The 23857-nt window shown below is 33.6% G+C and overlaps 2 protein-coding genes and 1 long non-coding RNA gene across 3 annotated transcripts; 2 read left to right on the top strand and 1 right to left on the bottom strand.

Moving 5' to 3' along the window:
* The first annotated feature begins 2457 nt into the window (after positions 1–2457).
* LOC132054512 (probable sugar phosphate/phosphate translocator At4g32390) lies at positions 2458–3687 on the top strand. The gene has a single exon (XM_059446504.1). The coding sequence runs from the start codon at positions 2521–2523 to the stop codon at positions 3583–3585; it is 1065 nt and encodes a 354-aa protein (XP_059302487.1). The 5' UTR covers positions 2458–2520; the 3' UTR covers positions 3586–3687.
* A 1992-nt stretch (positions 3688–5679) lies between these two features.
* Positions 5680–8272, bottom strand: LOC132052001 (pentatricopeptide repeat-containing protein At4g21065-like). Its single transcript, XM_059443320.1, has one exon. It carries the CDS (start codon positions 8247–8249, stop codon positions 6354–6356), a length of 1896 nt encoding a protein of 631 aa, XP_059299303.1. The 5' UTR covers positions 8250–8272; the 3' UTR covers positions 5680–6353.
* A 4628-nt stretch (positions 8273–12900) lies between these two features.
* Positions 12901–15380, top strand: LOC132054511 (uncharacterized). Its single transcript, XR_009414314.1, has 2 exons — positions 12901–13397; positions 14447–15380. It is a non-coding gene; the product is annotated as an uncharacterized LOC132054511 (long non-coding RNA).
* Positions 15381–23857: the final 8477 nt, after the last annotated feature.

Below are 23857 nucleotides of genomic sequence, written 5' to 3'. Positions count from 1 at the left end.
ACTGCAAGTGAACGTTAGTTTGGATTTTGCACACATTCATTGTCTTCTTTGTTTGGTGTAACTAGGGAATAGGCTGTTTGCTAAAGCTATACAAGGAAAGATTGTTCTGGATGGAAAATTGAACTCGTAATGAGCGATAATAAAGGGGTGCATATGCGGCCCCTAAATTTGCCCTTTTTTTTTTTTTCGTTTTAACATCTCAACTAAGTGTTGTTCCTATTGAACCCTGAACTCATCCTCAAGTGAGTCTATCAAATCCTCTAAATCTGATTTTTAATAGATGCAGAAATTAAATTGGGGAAGTAAAGGTGGAGTAATATTTTAGGCATGTGGTAATCTATTCTTTAGGTAATGGCTGTGTCGGTTTCTGCTGGTTCTACTCTTTTACCGCCAGCTTAATTAAGAGCTACTCCCCCCCCCCCCCTTCAATTGCTGCTAATCTTAGCTAAAAGATGACATAATTAAATTAGAATATATATTAGCATGTTACTAAATTGAAGATAGAATACTATGTAAGTCAGATTGTGTTTGATAGACACACTTGAGGACGAGTTCAGGGGTTCACACTTGAGGACGAGTTCAGGGGTTCAATAAGAACAACACTTAGTTGAAGTGCCAAAATGGAAAAATAATAACAAGTTTAGGGGGGCTGCATATGCATTAAGATCAGAACTTTGAACCTACATGATGTAGGATGAATTTATGATTCAGTCCGTTACCATATCAAATTACATTGCTCGTAATTACTCCCTGGTTCAAAATAAGTGTCTATTTAATCTTTTTGCACACCTTTTAAGCAAATATTAATTTTTAGAAAAAAAAAAGAGATATTTTGATTAAACTATCCTTAATTAAATACTACGGAGTGCCTAATTAATATAGTTTCTTGATTACATAAAAACTCACTTATCTAAATAGGGATAAATTGAAAGAAAATAATTGATTCAATCTTAATTACGTAGGTGAACACTTATTTTAGATCAAAATAAAAAGGCTAAGTGAACACGTATTATGAACCGGAGGGGATTATATAAAACTCAAAATGCATTAACTTCTCACTACAAAAAAATAGGTAATTTGCGGAAGTTGAAAGTTGCAATTCGCGGAGGCTAATTGCTAGATTAGGCTAAAACCTCCGTGAATTGCAACTTTCAACCTCCACGAATTACTCATTTTTTTATAGTGTCTACTCTAAAAAAAAGAATTCTCTCATTCCGAATCCATCTTTAAATCCAAAAGGAAAAGAGTAATTTCCCACATAAGAAAAGGGGGGAACATTTAAAACATAGATAAGACTTCATAATCTAAATCTTTCCTTTACTTTTTTCTTCCTTTTTTGTTCATGAAAAGTATCAATTGATTTTCCTCTTTTAAAGTTGCACTTCGTAATTGTCATTGATATCTTCCTTTCCAAGATAAATGTCACTTTAGTGAAGAAATAAATTCAGAATTTATGCAATATGGTCCTCTTTCCTAGTAAATATCGACGTACGCTAGTAAAACACATGTAATCTTTAAAAAACAGCACATAAGTAAAATTCTGTTGAGAAAAGATAAAGTATCAGTCTCATTTTACTTTTGCAGAATATGATTGATTAGAATATCACTTTTAGGTGATCAATTCCGAGACAAATACGATGACAAAAGGTCAATTTTTTGGTAAGCAAAAGTACGAGTATAACTATTATTTTGATTATGAGCTTGAATACTTTTAGATTTTCTTTTCCTTTTTACATAGTTATTAAAAAATTAAGGGAAATCAAATTAGAACCACTATATTTAAACTTGTGACACTTTCATATTATAGGCTTTTAATCATTGAGTTGCTTCAGTGGAGAGAAACCTTAAACTGATAATTTCATGATATGCTAGAAAAAGTAAAATATTTATTTTCAAAATTTATTATGTTGAGTTAATGCCAAAAGTGCATGAGTTTAATTTATAACCTTTTACTATATACAAGACTTTTAAATACTCAATCTAATAATGTAGAGGATTGAACACACCTATATTAGTATTTTTCATGTTATCCTTCATACCAAAATCCTAGTAATTAAATTCTAAATTTAAGTATCCTGATTGTTTTAATTAACATTTGCAGTAATTAAGTAGAGTTAGACTAAAAAGGCATAATAATTGGACGGAGGAAGTAATATTTTTTATGTTTCATACCAAGATCCTAGTACTAATTAAGTCCTTACTTTAAATATCCTGATTGTATTAAGTAACATTTATAGTAAGTAGAATTAGACTAAACATGCATAATAATAAATAAGACTTCTACATATTAAGTAGAATTAGACTAAACATGCTAATAATAAATAAGACTTCTACATAGTAAGTAGAATTAAACTAAACATGCATAATAATAAATAAGACTTCTACATAAAATCCAACTCCTTCCTTCACTTCTCCCCATCTCCTCAAAACTCTAACACACTTCAGCTCAACCCCACTTCCACCCTCTCCCCCACCCCACCCACCCCACCACCACCACTTCCTCCGCCGTGAACCGCCGTCATGATGGCAAAAGCCACCACCCTTTCCAGTGAAGTAATGAAAAAAATAATTCTTTCCTACACTTACTTAGCAATTTGGATAGTCCTTTCTGCTACAGTCATTGTATACAACAAGTACATTCTTGATAAAAAACTCTATAACTGGCCTTTCCCTATTTCCCTTACAATGATCCACATGGGTTTTTGTTCTTGTCTAGCTTTTTTCCTCGTACGTATCCTTAAGTTTGTCGAACTTGTCACCTTGTCTCAAAGAGTATACTTAACATGTGTACTTCCCATTGGTGCACTTTACTCACTTTCCTTATGGCTCTCAAATTCTGCTTATATTTATCTTTCTGTTTCCTTCATTCAAATGCTTAAAGCCTTAATGCCAGTTGCTGTATACACCATTGGGATTTTGTTTAAAAAGGATAATTTCAAAAACTCAACTATGTGTAACATGTTGGCAATTTCAGTTGGTGTTGGTATTGCTGCTTATGGTGAAGCGAAGTATGATTCTTTTGGGGTTTCTCTTCAGCTACTTGCTGTTTTGGTTGAGGCAACTAGGTTGGTTATGATTCAGATATTGTTGAATTCAAGAGGAATTAATTTAAACCCCATTGCTACTTTGTACTATGTTGCTCCTAGTTGCTTTGTTTTCTTGTTTATTCCATGGGTTTTTGTGGAACTTCCAGTTTTAAGAGCAGATAGTAATAGTTTGGGAGGGTTTAGTTTTGATTTTGTGATTTTTGGTACTAATTGTTTATGTGCATTTGCATTGAACTTAGCTGTGTTCTTGGTAGTGGGAAAGACTTCTGCTTTGACTATGAATATTGGTGGGGTGGTTAAAGATTGGCTGCTTATTGCATTTTCTTGGTCAGTGATTAAGGATACTGTGACTCCATTGAACTTGATTGGGTATGGATTAGCATTCTTGGGAGTTGCTTATTATAATCATCAGAAGTTGCAGATGTTAAAGGCAAAAGAAGCAGAGAAGAAGTCTCAGCAGGATGATGAAGAAGGTGGGGTTTTGTTGACAGAAAGAGAACAGAATGGAACAGGGAAGAAGGGTGATTCAATGGACTAATTTGAGAAGAAATTGGGAATATTGACAAAATTGGGTATGAAGTAATTAACTTTATATTTATGGCAGGAAGATAAGGTCTTGCATGACATGAAATGTGGTGTTTTTTTTAAGAAATTTTAAAGATGGCTTTTGCTGTTGATGGATCTTGGGGATTAGGTATATTGGCTGGATCAGCTGTTACCCTTTTTTATTTTTTGGGATAAGATTAGCTTACTTTTCTTTTTCATATTTGGGATTTTTGGGTATCCAAAGCTCATCTTTGAGTGCAAATTATATTCATATGTTATAGTTAAGAGTTAATATTCCAGATACCTTTTGTAGCTGTTTCTATATTCTGCTTACAAGTTTGCCTGGTGACAATCTTTTTTCTCCTTCCTCTCCCCTCAGCGAAGGAGTTGTGAAGGTATCCTGGATTTGGTTTTTAACAATTAGTAGTAACATATTCAGAAGTCCTAAATTGATAATAGGAGGTCTTTGGCTAAAAGTAAAGTGTTTTAAGCAGTCGCCTTTCTGCTTTTGGGAAAAAGTTGGGAGTCCAAATTTTTGCTTCTCAAGAAGCAGAAGCAAAAGCAAAAAAATAATTTAACCCTTATAACTCTCAAATATAAACACAATCCTCTTCTTTTCTTCCTTTTTTGTTTAACTATATTTATATTAATTAAAAGCCTTAGTATATATTTTTATTTTATGTTTAAAATTTTAACTAAATAAAAATAAGAACTTAATTAAAATCAAATTATTTCTCTATTTAAATAACACTAATTATAAAATGACCTTTAATACATCTTTTCATAATTTAACACATTTCTTGAAAAGATTGGCCAAACACAATCAGTCAAATATTAATTGAAATACTTCTCAAATTAGTTGGCCAAACTCAAAAAGTTTTGTTTTGAAAAGTTATTTTGATAAAAATGCCTATTAAAACGAGCAATTTTTAAAAGTTAAACCAAACAGACTCTCAATCTTTCATGATTTTTATCCACTTTAATAACAGCTTCTTGCTCCGGTTTTGCGGTTTAAGTTCATATTGATGCCATTTGCAACTTCAGATATGTTCTTGCTTCCTATTGAGATGGTTCTCTGCTCCATGTTAAAGTTCATGGGAATCTCATCTTTATGGTATACTTTTCCTCTTTCTACCGACTGTTAACACACTTTGATGCAACTGAAGTGATAATTCTTGCAATACAGTTAATTTTTAAGCCACAAATGTTGCCAACTTTTAGACAAACTTACAACTTTTATCCCTAAATTTACTACCTTAGTCACTTATTATATGTGAACCATTGAAGTAACACTGCATTTCTAATTCTAGTCCATTTTGAGTGGGTGTTTGTAACATGATTTTCAAATGTTTGACATCTCTTTATACAGTTACTTGTTTCCATGTATCCGGTTAAGCAAGTCCTGCTCGCGAACTTACAAAAAGGCTGAGCTCTAAGTGCGAAAGATTGTTTTACTAAAGTAACGTACGACAATAAGCTGCGCGAAAGCCGTTGTGCCTTAGCGTATCGGCTTTCTTGCTCAGTATTATCTTTCATATATGGACCAATCCAATGGAAATTGTAATGCATCAAAGTCCACAAGTAGGTTTTCCGGTTTGTACCTTCACAAGTATCAGAATTTGACTCTTACGTATATGCTAGATAAATCGATTGCAGAGAACCATTTTAAGTATATACTGAAACATGGTTATTTTTGGATGTCTTGGTTCAGCTAGAAAACTCCCTGTGCCTAAATTAGTTCTCTTATTTCTTAATTTCTTTTACTATCTCGGAATATGTACTTTCATAAGAGATTTATTCTTTATACTCTTTAGAAGTACGTTTTTTGATACGGTAGTATTTGACAATTGAAAAATGGAACCTAGTAACTTTATGCAACATTTCTAATATACGACCTAGCTGTAGCAGCTCAATGTACATTATACAAAGAAGACTGTTCTTGTCACTTTCGTTTCTCCACTCCGTTTGGTCCCAGGACTACGATACTAGAAGTTTTAAAGAAAAGGATTTTTCCCGGATTTGGCAGAGCGAATAATCGAGTAAGCAGTATGCTTTGCGAATCAAAAGCATTTTAAAATACAACATCTCACAGCATAAAGTCTCTTTCTTGAGGGGGCAGTCGGATGCACCAAGTTCCCATCACATTGGGTCTATTCTATGCAGCCTTAACTTATATTTCTACAAGAAGTTATGTCCATTGCTTGAATCCGTGAATCCGTGACATCCTGATCACAGAATAGCAACTCTTACTGTTACGCTGAGGTTCCCCTTCTCAAAGCATCTTTCTAAATTAAGATGAATTTATTATGCATATTCCAACTATTTTGAGCACTAATTTTGTTTGTCAATTGTACAAGGCTCATGCATCGATCACCTTTGTTGGATTTGATGTCACCCGACAAGTCAAAGACAATCAATTGGGTATAACTGCCTTCATGACGATGTTTAAGGAAGCCAACCATGCCATGATTAACAACATCCTACATATTTTATCCAAGCAATGCCTCTACATACTGAGCATGATGAACCAGAAACTCAGAGGTGAAGCATAGCCTACAACAACCAAAATAATGTCCCACACGTTCTCTGGATTTAGACCGTCCCAAAATACATCTTCGTTTGTAGCATCATACTTCTAGTTCCATCATTTACGTAAGAAGATCAGGCATATCAGATAAGCCGCTCAGCTATCAACGCGCATGACGAAGAAACTCCTGGCTTGCCATGACTGATATTGATTACAACGTCATGCACATTAAGCTACCAGAAGTCTTTACATGAGCAAACCCCATCTATGAAGCGGTGAAATCGGTTCCTGTCCCTGACCAATATTTCTCGCTTGTAAGTCTTAGAGATGAATTTAGTTGCAGAGTGGCAATCTTCACAGACTCGTAAGTTTTTCACAATTCGAATAGGAGTTCCAGGAGGTGTCTTCATAAGGGCAAATGCAATAGCAAGCTTTTCACTATGCCTATTTACAGCTCCCTCTTTATCTTCTTCATCAATATCAAGCAACACTTCCGATGTTGAAGCAACATATCCAGCTCTTCTAATCTCCTTTCCAATATCATCCACCATCTGATAAATAATTTTGTACTCGCTATGACTTTTATCTCCTGAGACAAATTCATAGATTTCGTTGTATAGCTCAATCATAGTGCTTCCTGGAACCTTTCTCATTCCCTTCTTCGCCATAACTTCCCTAATCATGGTCTTCTTCTCCCAAGAAAACATTTTCGCATAAATGTTAGAAAGTAGTACGTAATTTGAGTCATGCATAGGTTCATGTTTTATCAGCTCTTTTGTTATTTTTTCACCAAGCTTCAACTCACCATGAGCACGACAAGCAGTAATAAGTGTTCTCCAAATTACTGGATTTGGCTTAATGGGCATTCTCTTAACAAAATCCAATGCTTCTTGCACAAGTCCAGCTCTGCATAACAGATCAACCATGCATCCATAATGTTCTATCTTAGGCAAAATCCCAAATTCCTTTCTCATCGAATAAAAGTATTGCTTACCTTGCTCAACTAAAGCCGAATGGCTACAAGCAGTAAGTAACCCAATAAAGGAAACATCATCAGGTACAATCCCATCTTTCTTCATCTCCTCAAATAACGAAACAGCTTCATTCCCCCGGCCATGCATTGCCATACCATCAATAACCGAAGTCCAAGAAACAATATTCTTTTCGCGCATGCTCCTAAACAAACTCAAAGCCTTATCAACATCACCACATTTTGCAAACATGTCAATCAAAGCATTCCAAAGAACACCACTCTTTCTAACATTCTCCCTCTCGATATATGCCTCGAGCCACTTCCCTAGCTCGAGCGCACCCAAATCTATACACGCAGACAACAAACAAACCATCGTAACTTCATCAGGTGCTACCCCAACAACCTGCATTTCCCTGAACAACTCTACAGCCTCGCTAGACAAACCCCATCTCACATAACCGCCAATCATCGCACTCCACCCGACCGAATCCCAGTGCGGCATTTCATCAAACACCTTCCGTGCATACTCAATCCCACCATCACAACAACAATACATATGAACCACAGTATTCAAAACATGAGAATCATCATAAAACCCAAGTTTCAACACTGAACCATGAACAGTTTCACCTAATTTCAATTCACCAATACCAGCACAAGCCTTAAGAACAAAAGGGTATGTAAATTTATTAGGCCAAATACCATAACTTAACATTTTACCATACAAACACAAAGCTTCATTCTTTAAATCACTAGTTACAGCATAACTTCTGATAAAGGTATTAAAAAGAAAAGTATCAAAGAAATGCGGTTTAACATATGGGGAAAAAATGAATGATGAAGCATAGGTAATGGCATTAAGGTCAGAAGAAATGGATGTGAATTTTGTAAGTACAAGTGGGTTACTTTGTAAGCCTAATTTGAAGATATGGGTTTGGATTTGAAGGAGTTTTGGAAGAGAATTGCAGATTTGGAGAAGTGATAAGCAGTTTTGCTCTGCTTCTCGTTTCTTGCTGTGAAGTGTACAAAAAAGCTTTGCTTTTGAGGGTAAATGATGCATTTGGTTGATGCCATTAATGGCGAGAAATGCTAATCTATGACTATTATTGTTCAAAATTGATATAATACTCGGAAAGCACTTCTTTGCAATTTGCATTTAGTATGTGTATTCATGACGGGATAGTATGTGTATTCACGACGGAAATGCAAGGTAAGACTACGTATGGTATCTATGTGTATTTATGCAATTTATATGCATTAGGTGCATTTCATAGCATCGGCCTTTGCGAATGACCAAATCTAACAAACAAGTAAACCCGAAGTGTTTTGCAAATTCTCAATCCGTTAAGTGCGGGAGACTTTTGAATATTGTGATCATAAATTAAAAATGTGTTTATCCTTTAAATTTTAGGGATAAGGCACCGTTACTCCCCTGAACTATACCCGAATTTGCTACAACACACCTTACCTTTTCCAGGGTCCTATTACCCCCTAAACTTATTTAAAATGAAATAATTACCCCCCTAAACTAGGGTTGCATATCGGTCGCCTTGGTTAAGTTTCAAAATTATCTATTAAATTATTGGTTATCGTTTGTAGATATGTTAAACCGTTAAAGAACCGTTAAAATATCGATTAATGGGTTATCGGTTAATCGGTTATCATCGTGTGTTATCGGCTTCGGTTATCGGTTAACCGTTAAGATTTCACACAACAAAAAATGGCTTAACCACCAAATGAACTCGCTTTGTCCGTCAACAATCGCTTATACTTTCTATTGCTCCCAAATAAACTATGGATGACAACCAAAGAAGCATTTGATCCAGCAGATATTATGAAGCACGTAATGGAACTTTGTTAGCACAGTAATTAGAAAATGAGGAGTACCGAGAGAATACTTCTTCCACCTCATCTATTAGATCAAATAATCATACAGATCTCTCTATTTTTCTTTTGTTTTAAAACTACTTCCTTTGAACATTGATATTAGACTCATACATCTCCTAATATTGAATCAAGCAAGATACTTAAATGATAATATATATGAAAGGTAGAAGTAATTAATTAAATTATTATCCGGTTATCGGCAACCCGTTAACAAAAATGGCCAACCCGCGACCCGAACCAATAAGCCAATAACCCAAAAACACCACCCGGTACCCGAACCGATAATCCATTAACCCGAACCATTAACCCAATAACTCAATAATCGGTTCGGGTTATTGGTTTAACTCGTAACATGCACAAATTTCTACCCTAAACGCCGATGCCCACTCATATGGGAGAGTGACATACACTCTCCTTGCCATGTGTATTTATTTGTTTTCTTTTTAAATTTTTTCACTTACGTGTCAATTTTTTTAAAAATAAAAATAAAAAAACTCAATTTTCATTAAAAAAAAAATGAGTTTTAAAACCCGTCTTTTTTTTTAATTTGAAATTTTTTTGATTTTTTTTAAACCCATTTAAAAAAAAAAAAAAACTAAAAACATGGATTAAAAACCGAATTTTCTTTAAAAAAAGGATTTTTAAAACCCTTTTAAAAAAAAATTGAAAATTTGTTTTTTTTTTTAAAAACCCGTTTTTGAAAAAGAAAAAAAAAGCTGAAAATGATTTTTTTTTTTTTAAATATGGAAAAATGGATTTGTTAAAAATATGGAAAACTTGATTATTTTTTTAAAATGTCTTAAAAAATCTTGATTTTCATGATTTCATTTTCTTAGGACACTTTTATTTTTCAAACTGAATTTTTATAAAATTTTGAAAAAATTAATTATTTTCTTAACATGTGGAAAACCCATTTTTTAAAACTAAATGTGGAAGACTAGATTTATTTTCAAATTTTTAAGAAAATGCAGATTTTTAAGGAAAAAAAATTAAGTTTTCCCTTTTTTTTTTTTTATGTTTCTCACTCTCTCAAAGAGAGTGAAACACACTCTCTTTGCCACATCAGATTATGGGGGTAATTATTCCGTTTTAAATAAGTTTAGGGGGTATGGGCCCGAGGAAAGGTAAGGTGTGTAGCAAATTCGATAGTTCGGTGGGGGTAATGGGTGCCTTATCCCTAAATTTTATGATCTTTGACTTATCATGTCGAATGTTGAAATTGAAAAACTTACTAAATATAGATTTTCTTTTCTTTTAGGACAAATCTAAAAAGAAAATAAAACCCTTAAATTGAAACGGAGGGAGTAGCATCTAGTTTTTGGAACAAAACTCTAATTAATGTAATTTGGTTTCCAATATACATATAAGCAAGTAAGCATCACTTCTAAAAAGTATTAGTGCTAGTATGCTAATAATTTATGTATGAACTAGAGTAGTCAAAATGGGCGTGACCCTTGAGGCCATCCCAACCCAACCCAGCCCATTACTAGGTTTGGATCACGTTAAGATTTTTTAAGTCCATTTAAAATTGAGGATCATAAGCCCAGTCCCAAGTCGCTCGCCGGCTCTTAAGGCTCGACAGAGGCTAGGGCAAGGCCGGCCCATGGGCCAAAATGCTATTTAATTTAAATTTAGATTTTAAAAGAATATGGGAAAAAAGAAGTAAAAATTAGGAATAGTGATTACCGAATAAGTCTTAGTAGCTATACAATACTTTGCTCATTTATCTTTAAATCCTAATCACCAAGTGTAGAAGTTGCATTCATGATTGCAAATTAATTTAAATATAAAATTTACAGAAAATTGTGACAAAAAAGTAAAACTAGGAATACCGATTACCAAATAAGTCTTAGTATCTTACACAATACTTTACTCATTTAGCGTTAAGTCCTAATACTAAAATTCCTAATCACCAAGTATAAAAGTTGCATCCATCATGAAAATGTCCAAACACTTATGCTACTCAAAATTGGTGGCACGGCTTTACCCAAATTCAATGTGGTAATATTTTTTAAGTTAATTTAAATATTATTAATTTTTGAAACGTAGTTAATTGATAATTTTTAACTAATTAAATTTACATATATATGTAGACGAAGATGAAGATGTTAATTAAGATAACTTTACCATAAACGGAATCAAATGTGCTTGATGTGTGTTGATGTTGAATATGCTATAAGTTGTCATAGGATTATATACTTCTATAAAATCAAATGTTAGAAATGTTAACAAATTGACATACTTATCGGTTCTAATCTAGATTGAAAAGAAATTTCTTATAAAAAAGATTGGAAAAAATTATCCAGCAACCCTTTTAGGGCTGAGTTGGGCTGACCATTTTAAGGCCCTTTCAAATGAAGGCCCACCCCGCCCTAGCCCATCAAATTTCTTTTCCCACAAGGCTTGATTGAGTTAGGCTGGGCTGACCCATTTTAACAGCTCTAAATTATGAATTTATGCCTTTTTTTTAATTTTTATCAGGAATAAAATGAGAAATAAGATTTGTATTAGTTATAATTGGATGTGAGCAGGAGCGGAGCTAGGGGTGGGGAAGGGGGTTCATCGGTGGAAAATTACAGTGTAAATGAAAGGTCAAATTTGTCTTTTATGGATATATACTCTTTAATGAACGTCCTTGACACAAATGGAGAAGCTTGGCTTCAGTGGTTAAGGTGGTTCAAAATTGATGCAATGTTGCAAGTTCGAATCTCACCCACTGCGCTTGCTGCATGTTGCCTTTTCCCCCCAATTTTTAGCTTTTTACACTTTCAGGTATACTGTTATTGAGGAAAGACCCAAAAAGATCCTTTATATTTGGACTTCCACTCCAAATGGTCCTTATTATTTGAGGTGGAGCACTAATAATCCTCCATCTTTCAAATAATGGAGCACATTTAGTCCTAGCTAACTAATTCTATCTATACATTCTCTGGAACAAAAAACTAAGGGATAATTGCTACTACACACCATGGGGACACTTAGGATATTTTGAAGGGATGACCGCAAAACCCCTCTAGTATTTTGCCTTACTCTCATCATATATGGTTTTTGGCATTGTAATTTATTTATGTTTTTGTTAAATCTGAATAGCATTGCATCTCGCCATTATTCAGTCATCTCACTTCTTTTATCATGCGAATTTGCACAAAAACCAAATGATCATGAAAAAACTGAGTTCTCCCCGAGTATAGACTTTGGGGTTATCGGAGATCTAAGTTAGAGAATTAAGTAATTCGTATAAGTATTCAGACGTATTACTTCCCCTTTCGAGTTTACTTGAGTCGAGGGTCTATCGGAAACGACCTCTCTACTGAATATGTATTATTATATTAGTAAATATAAGTAAATATTAGTAATTCAATGCTTACACCTTTTTTAAGAACCTTGACGATTTTCAAAGTAATATATGACTAAAGGGGCACTTATTCATAAGAAAATAAAAGTTTAAAATAAAATAAAAAACTGCAAAGTGAAAGGATATTTTTTAAGAAGCGCTCGATGGAGCAGGGCATATGTAGAAAGAAATGTTAAACAAAGCATGAGAAGGCGGGTTAAAATTCAGGGATTAAAGTTGGTTTTGCCCTTCGCCACCCCACTTCATTTTTCATCCTGTAATTTTCGTGTTTTTACTGCTTCATATTTTGAACCCCTCTGGTAAAATTCCTATCTACGCCACTGGATGTGAGTACCTAAAATGATAAAACTACCTTTAGCTAATCTTGAGTACGATATCCCAGACCTTGCATGAACTTTGTACCATTATTAATCGCATAATAACCTCTAAATTATTATATATCTGTATTAATATAGTATTATAAATTATGCATATTAAGTATTCAACTACGCGTGAACTATTGTTCGATCAAGTATAAAAGGCCCGAAAAAACAGAACTCAAATGCCTCGAGTGCGAAATTAAGCATTATTGGTGGAAGTTGAATATGCTCAACACATCACTTAAATCTTTCAACTTGACATCTTTCAGTTTCAACCCAACTCAGCACTAGTTTTTTTTATTATCGTCTCAATCTTCGTGCTTCTTAATAAGATGGAACTTATAGTCATTCACTAAACTATCCATTTCAACCATAGCAAAATACTGCTTCTTCCTAACATCTTTAAATTCTTCTGCACTGTGTCACGGTCAGCTACCACAGTTATCAAAAAGAAAAATATGCATATAAAGGAAACGGTCAGATTTGCCCATGTACTTAAAAAAAAAATTATATTTACCTTTCATTATACTTTTCAACATATTTGTCCTTGCATACCATATTTACCCCTCAGCAAACACTAAAATTGCAGATTGAGGAAATGAACAAGAAACTTAAAGATTTGGAGTCGCTGAATCAAGCTCTTCTTATAAAGGAAAGATTTTGAAATGACGAGGTGCATGACACACGATGTTTGCTAATCGATGTGAGTTTTTGTGCATTTTTTAATGCTTCACAAAGTGTCTTTGTATTTGTTGTCTCTAATGAAGCAGTATGATTTCACTGCATGATTTTTCGAGCTAATCATATATGCTTCTGCAAAGTTAATTTAAGTTAATTTTTGGCACTCTTTATTTGCCCACCACAGTTATTTTCAATCCAATTACGCTTGGCTTTGATGAATACTCATGCTAGGATTCCTTAACTGAATATCTAGTGGATAAAGATTGCAGACTAGAGTCAGATCCATGATTTAAAATCTATGAGTTCATCTTTTAAGATTCGTAGCATTGCATCTATTAATATTTTAAAGTTATGGGTTCATATCTACTTCTTATTACAGCTTTAGTAAATTTTATGCATACATTTACATTCAAAGTCAAAATACTTGGTTTATGAACTTGGTACCAACAAGCTATAGACGCCCCTGCCTACAGTAGAGTATGTTACTGTCATGTTCGTTACCTTTGCTCTAGCTGAATGGTGCTTAATTTATGTTGTCACATGGCTTAAAGGACAGCCGTGCTTTTATTTGCATTAAGAGAATGGGGGACTTGATGCTAAACCATTTTTTTTTCTTTCTTATTATTACATAGGGGGGAGGGAAAGGGGAAACTGGGGAGGAGATTACAACAAGGGGATTCGAACCCTCACCAACAAGGTGAACGTTCAGGTAGCCAACGAACTGAGCTACTAAATCACGTTTCTGCCAAAAGAATTTATATAACTCCGAAAAAACATCAACAAAAGCAATGAAACTGTGTTCCTTGTGGGACAATTACCTAAAATATCCAAATTGGCGTCCGTTTAAAAAGTTATCCAAATGAATGAAACTTTTGGGGTATATATGCACACATTTAACTATTTTTATGATTTTTTCTTTAGTTATATTAATATTTACTTTCAACTCGATTTTTATTTAATTTCTAGTGAGTTGACTATGCTTGATATTTCTAGGCCTTTATTGACATGATCTAATTGTAAAGGGGAGATTTTATGTGCGGATATGGTTAATTTATGTTGCTTTTATTGTAGGACCACACAAGAAGATAAAAGAGCTAGAAACAAGAAAAAATGGAAGAAACCCCACCTGATGAGATGCACAATTAAAGCTTCACCACGCAACTCAAAGCACAGCAAGGGCAATACTTCTGTCAAATCTGCGCTCTCAGCTCCCAGGTGTGTTACATCGCACTTTCCTAATAGTAAATATTTAATTGAGGACAGTTTTAGAAATTCATCGTCATACCCCTTTGACCTATATAATCCCCGAAAAAGGTGGGACTGACTGGGGAGGTGCCAAATATCTAATGACAATGTACTTCAATGAACACTATCCTACCAAACCATCCAGGTGCTAGTTTCGTGAAGGTTTCTTTCATCCTAATATCTATCCATCAGAAACAATATGTATGCCTATCCTCGATGAGGAAAGGGATTGGAACTCTGACGTTAGCATTAAACAAATTTTGGCAGGTATCCAAGAATTGCTTGATTGGCCAAAATCTGACGATCCAAAAGACAAAGTTCATGTTATGAGCTATACATCAATGATCATAATGCATGCAAGGGCCGAGTGAGACAAGGGCCTACATCAATGATCGTAATGAATACAAGGGCCGAGTGAGACAGCAGGCCCAGAATTATACGTATAATTAGCTGGAGTATTGGTTGAGTGAGTTCATATTGACCTTATTCCGGAGATTGTTGTGAGCTGCTGGCTGTTCCGTAGCACCCTCCTTCTTCTATCATTTTTAGCATTATGTTTTTTCTTTAGTATTCGGACAATGTATTCGCAGTTTCAGACTTGTATTCCTATTATTAGAGGCTCTTGTATTTATGACACCAATCTTGGGTGGATTTGAATTATGTTTTCCGTATTTTCTATTATAAAAAAACTCAGTAATTTGAAGAAAAAAAAAAAAACTACGTAAGCTTGAGGTCATCTCTAATAGGGCAACTTGGCTTGGGCAATGTTTTTTTTTTTTTTTTTTAGAGAAAAGGAGAAGAGAATGACAAGTCCTTGAAGTAGTCCATTATCAACCGATTCAATACCAAAGTTTGGATCAATCATTAGTTGTAATGTCTTTTGTTTTCATTCTTCTATATTTTCTTTTTCTATTATGGAGTAGTTTCTTATAGGGTTTACCAAATATGGTGTTTATATGATTTATTGTGGATTTTAACTCTAGTTTTGTGCTTGGATTTGTTCATGGAGTTATGAATTGAGTTGCAATTTGTTCACTATTTTATTTAATTGAAAGAGGAATAGTTTTTCTCTGCACTATGTTATTTGGTTTCGTTATTTCTTCTAAGTAATCGGAAGTGCTTCTTAAAGAACCTAAAGTATTTGACTGATCTTATTAGAAAAGTAGAAGATCCAAGATGTACTTATGCAGCAATACATGTTTTCATGATCACTTAATTAGTTCTAGTAGGCAAAGCTCAAACATTACTACTATATGGAAGTTCTGCAAAAACTTTTATTTTGTTATGTTGTCCTTCATTTTACTCAATATTTTCCTATTAAAATTTAGATAGTTTTATATTTCCCCATTTCTCCCTGATCATTAGATGCACGTTGCAGCTTGAAGTATAAGGAAAAAATTCACAAACTTTCCTGATACGGTTCGAGCCACTAGGAATGGGTAAGGGGTCAATCTCATCCCCCAAAATACCCCTAAGTCGACCCCCTAAATTTTCTAACCCTAAGACTCAAAAAATTTCTGATCGGACTCGATCCGGCCCCTTAGAGAACCATATAAGTACTCATGGTCGCCCCTCGTAAATTTGACAAGTGTTTTTTTTTTATGCATCAAGTTGTTTGATTTCACCATATACTTCCTTCACAATACTCAAATGAGAGACTCAATTTCTGTTGGAATTTTATTTAAATAAAATTGAATATTTTAGAATACAAGGTGTCTTATCTATATGCATCAATATTATATTATAAAAGCACGAATATTCCGACAAAAATATTCTTAAAATGTTGATCAACTTTTATGTCCTTCGAAAACTAAATTAAGTTACATGCCACCTTGGATAAAATGGTCATTACAATAAATAATAATAGAGTTATGAGTCCCAATTGGAATCTAAAACTAAAGAAAGATACACCTGATAGAGTCCAAACACGATAAACATGAAAACTAAGGAAAAGTAACCTACCCTCAACAAATTAAAGAACCTTATAATGCTAAAATCCAAAAAAGTTAAAAACATTTGAGTGGTAATACCATCCAAGTTAGAATAGTACTTGATGTATTGATATCTTCAAGTGTAATTAGTACTCCCTCCGTCCCAATTTATGGAAATCGGGTCCCCTCCATGCTTGACCCGCCCAGTTTCTCCAGTTGAGTATTAATTTTGTTAAATGTGTCCCTTCAAATAATGAATAATTCAGATTTATTTGCTAAACCAACCATAGTTAACCCCTTTCTTTCTTCTCTCTCCACGGCCAACCTCTCTTTTTCCCTTCCAAATTTATCCAAAATTGCTCCAACACCCACCATTTTAAATATGGTCAATGATTATATCTCTTCTCTATCACAACCCCATTCTCCTGAATTTGAGATCAGAAAGCTGGGAAAGAAGAGCAATTGTATATATGCTCAGGTTAGAAATTTTGCAGATTCAACTGAAGCAAAATGCAGAGAAATTGTCCCTATAAGATTTTCTCCTTTTAATTGGCTAGAATGAAAGATGTGTTACAGCCTACTATGATGCTAGTTATTTCCGCCATAACCATAACAATTCTTTTACCTTTCAACTCTATCATTCTCTTCAGATATGAAAAGAAATTATATCAAACCTAGTTAGTACACCATTAAAATTCCCAATAAGCATCAATTTGTGGACATGCTACATGAGTTAAAACTAATGTTCTTAGCTCTAGGCTAGAGGAAACTCCTGGGGCTGCAATTGACCATATGAAGGACCATCAACTTCCATTCTTCCATATCTATGGCCACATGATGGGGCCCCATGGAAGCATCCCAACATAAAATTTCTTCAAACAAAGTGCTTGATATACCTCCGGTTGAGTTCTTGAACCTCGCTACTCTGGGTGTTGGAATTTTCAATGTGCAATTTTTGATAGTTTTACCTACCGATGACGGTTGTCGCAATAGTAATTCAACTTAGTACAACCATTGATTCACACAATTGGTCATCGCGCTTGGTTGAAAAGCTAGTGGCACGAAGCTACCGTGTGCTGAACTATGACTGAACGCCTCTAAATCATAATCCAGGCCATAAGAAGCGAATAGAGAGAGGTTGGCGGTGGAGAGAGAAAAAAAGAAAGGGGTTAACTATGGTTGGTCTGGCAAATAAATCTGAATCATCCATTATTTGAAGGGACACGTGTAACAAAATTAATACCCAACTGGAGGAACTGGACGGATTGGCTACTAGAGGGGAGCCTCCTCCTCATTTATGTGATATAGTTTGACTAGATACGAAATTTGAGAAAGAAAGGAAGACTTTTAAACAGAGTTGTCTAAAATAAGCCATAGATATTTGTGTGACTGTAAATCATTGCATTAAGGGTAAAAGGGAAAGTTTTAAGTTAAATTATTTCTAAATATAGAAATGTATCATTCTTTTTGGTACAGACAAAAAAGGAAAACGTGTCACATAAATTAGGAGAGAGGGAGTATAAGAAACAATTTTTTGTATTTTATTATTATACTATTTGGATGAAAATCAAACTCTATGTTCATTACGTATTAATAACACCTTTGTAATTCTCTCTACCACTATGCCTGATCAGGGATACCCTCCCACCTACTCCCTCACAGGTCGATCGCCTCAACATATTGGTAGCTTTGACATTAAAGGCTCTTGAATCTGCTACAACATGAAGTGTAAATCCTCATGTGATTAATATATTAAGGAAAAGATTTAACGCATCTATAAAAAGAGTACTTATTCCACTAGACAAAGCCCCCATTATTGATTAGTTGATATTTGAGTGTCATACGATATATTGATTTTGAGTTATTATATTAGTTTATTTTTTGGATAAGTGAGTTATTATATTAGTTGCCATTGTTTCATTTCAAAATTTGCAGGGAGTTTTAAATTGCCGATTGTTTATGAATGTACATATCTCCAAATGCTTATTAATAAATTAACCACAATACAGGAAAAATTAAGAGTATTATGCATTTAACATCTTATTAGCTGGAAAAACTGATCGAGATGAGGCGTCAAGGTTCCTTTTTGAACTTTTGGTATGTCGTAATTGGTATATTTTGTTTATTTATTTCTAAAAAAGTCTTATGCCCCTTTTACTCCCTTCTTGTGCAAAAGTGTTCTAATTAACTTATTTCTATTGTTGGTTGTTTTTAGAATAGCAGATTTTATTCATGTGGAGCAGGTGAGTCCTTCGATGATGTCGCAATAAAGCCATCTATGAAGCTTGTGAAGTCTAACTTTTGAATCAGGAAATTTAATTGATATAATATGCAATTCTTTCTTCTGCATTATGCCAAAAACATGTATTGTATAGGTACATTAAATAGTTGAGGCATTGTGAACTGCAAGTAGGTTAAAAGATAACAAATGATCCAAAGCAGTGAAGCTAGCATCTAACCTTGGGTGAAGTCCGATCTAGCTCGCTGGTGATGTCTCCGACGGTCAAGTATCGGGAAATTAGCCATCGAGAACTTTCTATTTTGGGTCTTTTGATTTGTTTTGTTTGATGGTCGACTCTTCAGCTGATCTTTTTGTTTTCTTTTTTGCTTTAAGACATCTATTTTTTGTTTTGCTATTATTAATAATACAAACTTAGTGGCCATTTAAAAAAAATAAAAAATTATAGTGATTTAAATAATTAATTATATGACATAGTTTTGCGTAGTAAAAAAATTGAAATTTTATCTTTCATGAAATTTTTTATGGGAAGTAGTTCGACTCCCTAACTGGGTGACAACAAGAATGCTAGCACTTTTGCATCACAATTTGTGTATATGGTAACCACTAAACTGATGGTAGAAGAGAGATTTTAGTTAAAAGGATTACTGTATCCATGTATAACTTTTCAATAGTAACAAAATCCTCTGGGACTTTCCTAGTGGGCAAGTTTCAGAACATTTACAAAGTGGGAAGTCCTTGATAGGTTACGCTTCGCTACCTCTTTAATATCTTTTCTACACGTGTGTATCTTGAATTAGTTAAAACATTAGGTATCTAATATAGTTGTATCAAAAAGGTACTCCATTGCAATCAATATTCACAAATATTGGTCCAAAATTTCTCTATTGGTCTTCAAATAGAATTGCTTCGTAAGGATCTTGAAGTGACAAAAGGAAATCCATACGAAGGATATGATTAGTGTATCTACAATATTTGACATATTTATACCTTTTTGTCTATTTGTAAATCTTCTTAAATTTATAGGAGAGATTATGAAGGAGAAAGGTGATATTGAATTTTTTTCAGCATAATAATTAGATTATAAGCTTTGGTGATTGCTAACCTCTAATATGTAATATTTCATAAGAATTGAGGAAAGCGCCAGCAAGATCAATTCATCAACATTAACTATAGTTCTTATTGATGATTTTTTTGAATTGCGCTGTTTTAATAGATAACAAATATCTTGTAGAGATAAATTAAAGAGAAGGCGGCAGAATAAATAACATGTGATAAGCAAATCGTCTCATCAACAATCTATTTAACATATTAGTTGTATTTCTTTTTGGTATCTTTTGCAGTTTAAACGAGGATAAAAAAAATCGGTGCGTCCAATATTAAAAGTATAAATCACCATAGAGAAATTGAAACCAAAAAATTTGAACAATGGTTGCTTATCAAAATTCTCTTTTTTGCTGAAAACTTATCAATATTGGATTATGTAAATTCTACTTTTGTCTTTAATTAATTAAATCATGATATATCAAAATCTCTAAGATCGCAAGACAAACATTATTGCTATATCTAAAGATCAAACGTCTCTCCTCCTTCCATCTTGCCATAGTAAGTCACAACGCGAATAAAGTTATGGTTCAATCTATCAACTTTTCATATATGTCCAACTTTTCTCACATGCTCCCTGAAGTCTTTATTACCCATTTTGCTTATATAAGTAACTAAAAAGAAATGTTGACCAATAAAACATACACATGGTATGAATTAGTTAAAAGAGTAGCTGTCTTTGATATCTGCAAAAGTTACACAAATTTAGCATTTTTCTGGTTATAGATATTCACATATCCTACATTAATGATTAATCACATACATGTATTTATGCATACTTCTAATGTTACTCTCTTAATTACTTATCAAACCCGTACATACTCCCTCCATCCCAAATTCATTTTTTTTCCCTTTGCACGCCACTACAGAAATCAAATAAATAAAAGGTGTATTTTTACTATCTTACCTTATCTCTCTCTGTTTAATTACACTCTAATCCATATTGATTATTTTCAATAACACTTAGCACTAAGCAGGGGCGGATCCACCCTTTAGGGTGGGGGTGGCATGGCACCCCCTCGATTAATAAATTTTCTATATACTTATGTTGTAATTTGCTTAAATTAGGTTAAATATTTGATCTTGCTACCCGTTGGCCGTAAATTAGACAAAGGTGCCACTGCCATTTTGACTCAAGTTTGAATCTATCTTGAACATTTTTTGACTCCCATTTTTCTTTGCGCTTTTTATTTCCTTTGTACCAGTAATTCCCTTTTCGGCCCTCCCAATTTTCTATTTATCTTTTAATTATTTATATTGCCTTTCCTCTTTTCTATTATTTTATCTGTAATCTCTAACGAGAACACACAAATAGAAACTTCAAAATCTCTTAAATTAAGCATTTCTCTTAATCTCAAATCTGTGAGTATTTAAATCGAAAAACTTAGGTCTCAATGGAAATTTTGGATTTAGATAAAAAATTCAATTTTTGTTTAATAATTTCTTTTGTTTATTACTCCCTCTGTCCATGTTTACTTGTCTATATTTGCCTTGGGACACTCTTAATAAGCAATAAATAAAATGAGAAATGAATTGGAGTACTTAATAATAGGGTAAAATAGGTATAAAATGGTAAATTATGTCTTGGTTTTTCAAACTATATAACTTACAAGTAAAAGTGGACATATATTTTTAGTATAATGGACAAATAAAAATGGACGGAGAGAGTGTATTATAAAAATTTATGTTATTCTATAATTGTTAACTTAAATTAAAATCACTTTACTACTTAAATTGTGATGAAAATTTCGTAAGCACCGCTTAGAAAAAATATGAAATTTATGATTTATTTTTGAGAACTTGTAGTTTATCTAATTCTACATTTATTTATGGGGAGTATTTACCTATTGAAAAGTTTTCTATTATTTTTCTTATTTTGAATGGTGTAATTCCCTTATTGAAGATGTTATTTTACTTATGTAAATTCATTTTTTTTTAATATACATAAGAGATGCAAGTCCCTTGGTGAAAATGCTGATTTTACTTCTGTTGTTAATGGGTGTTAATGAGTTTGATTCCTTGTTTAAGATGCTGATTATGTTCGTTTCTTAATTTTTGAGATCTAATTTTCATATTTGCAAATAAAAAAAACCAATTAAGTTGACCCGAATAAACTAAAAAGAGATGGACCCGACCCAAATACACATTCCTAATAAGATGTACATTTAAGAAAATTGTGGCACCCGCCACCTTCAAATCCTAGATCCGGCTCTGGTACTAAGGGTAAGATGAGAAAAAATAAATTAATTCTATCTTAACTTTGCAAATTGACTTGTAATATGGGACGATGGGAGTACTTGTATGATTTAGGACCAAACTGATCATTTTTAAAGTACATTAAGGATCATTTCTAGCGTCATGTTTATACATCAAGGACCAATAGTACCAAAATCCATAAATGAAGACCATTTTAATTTGGCATAATACCTAAATAGACTCTCTAACTTGCCGGTACCAAAAGCATTTTTCCAACTATGCTAGCAAAGACAAACCACCTCAACTTGTCTCCACTTTATAAGTTGAACACTCTAACTTACAAAATAATCACATAGACACCTCCAAATTTATATGTCACGTTAACATTTGTATTTACGTGTTCAATTTTTTATAAATTGAGAGCATACTTACGCACTTGTAAAAAAGTGAAGCGCGACTTTGCCAAACGTTTGAAGGTCTATTTATATATTATGCTTTTAATTTTTAACCATTTTGTGAGTTTAACGAACTACCCTCCAAAGTAGAAAGGTTTGGTTAATGCGATCATGGAGAGAGAAGAGAGAATACAATGCGAAGACAAAAACGATTGGACCCTCGTATGGCCACGTGTGTCATTTTCTACACTATACATTCAACAAATTAATTGGCGCACTTCTCTAACGAACCTTCATTCTTCTCTGCTCATTCGAAACAAGGAGCTAATCGAAACAATGAGAAAGCTTTCTGTTTTTCTTTCTATTGGATTTGCTCATACATCCTCCAAATTCCGCTGCAATAACAATAATGTTCTTCGTTTTTACAGCAATTGCACCTCTCCCCCCAAGAATCCTGGTCAGTAATACTTTGCACCTCTTTAAATGTGATTTCTTAGAAAACGAGTGTTTGTTTTTGTTCTTCTAGGAGTTTGGACTGATGATTATTATCTGAGTTTATGTTTTTTGGTTTACTCTGCTTTCTAGTGAATAAACTTTGAATTCAGGTGTCTTTGTAACAATTCTTGATGATTAATAGGATCTGATGTAAAATTGGATCAATTGTAAGTGTGTGATTGTAACTTCATTTACGTTAAACACCCCAATTATCATTATTCAGAACCAATACAATAAGATTTTCTAATTAAGAGTTTTTTTTTTTTTTTAAATCTAAAATTTAGGGTGTAAGGGGGAAATTCAATTGCTTATTTCTTAGCCAGTTGCCATTTTCATTACACCTAAATATGGCTAATCTAGTGCCACTATGTATATTCTCGAAATTGTGACTCATCGCGCGTTAGACGAGAGCTTATCATTGTGCGTCGGAGATGCTAATGCTTGGAAGTAAGGGATTTTCATTAACAGGGTGCTAGCAGAAGGCTCAATTCTATATGTGGACAAGGCATTTTCACGGTTGATCACCATTTGAAAACTTTTCGATTTTATTCTGCATAAGATATATACAATTTGAGTACTTTTTGATCTGTCTAGTAAGCTTCTGCTCCAAACTTGTGTAGCCAAAGTGCATCCAGTCAACTCTGAAACTATGTATCTGTTTATCTGCTTCCCCTTAATTGATGAATAGATAACTTAGAAGTTATAGAAAGACAAATTACGCACCGGTATTTCACTTTATGACCGAAACCCACTGAGGTGAGATTAGACGGGGTTGTGATGCCTAAATGCAAATAATTCAAATATCTAGTTATTGTTTAGGAGAATGGAATGATAGATTAAAGTGTTACACATAGTATCAAATTCAAATGGTTCAAAC

The sequence above is a fragment of the Lycium ferocissimum genome, chromosome 4 (genome assembly GCF_029784015.1).
Source record: "Lycium ferocissimum isolate CSIRO_LF1 chromosome 4, AGI_CSIRO_Lferr_CH_V1, whole genome shotgun sequence".
NCBI classification, from domain to species: Eukaryota; Viridiplantae; Streptophyta; class Magnoliopsida; order Solanales; family Solanaceae; genus Lycium; species Lycium ferocissimum.
The sequence above is the reverse complement of the archived record's forward strand: the minus strand, read 5'-3'. Positions and strand labels throughout refer to the sequence as shown.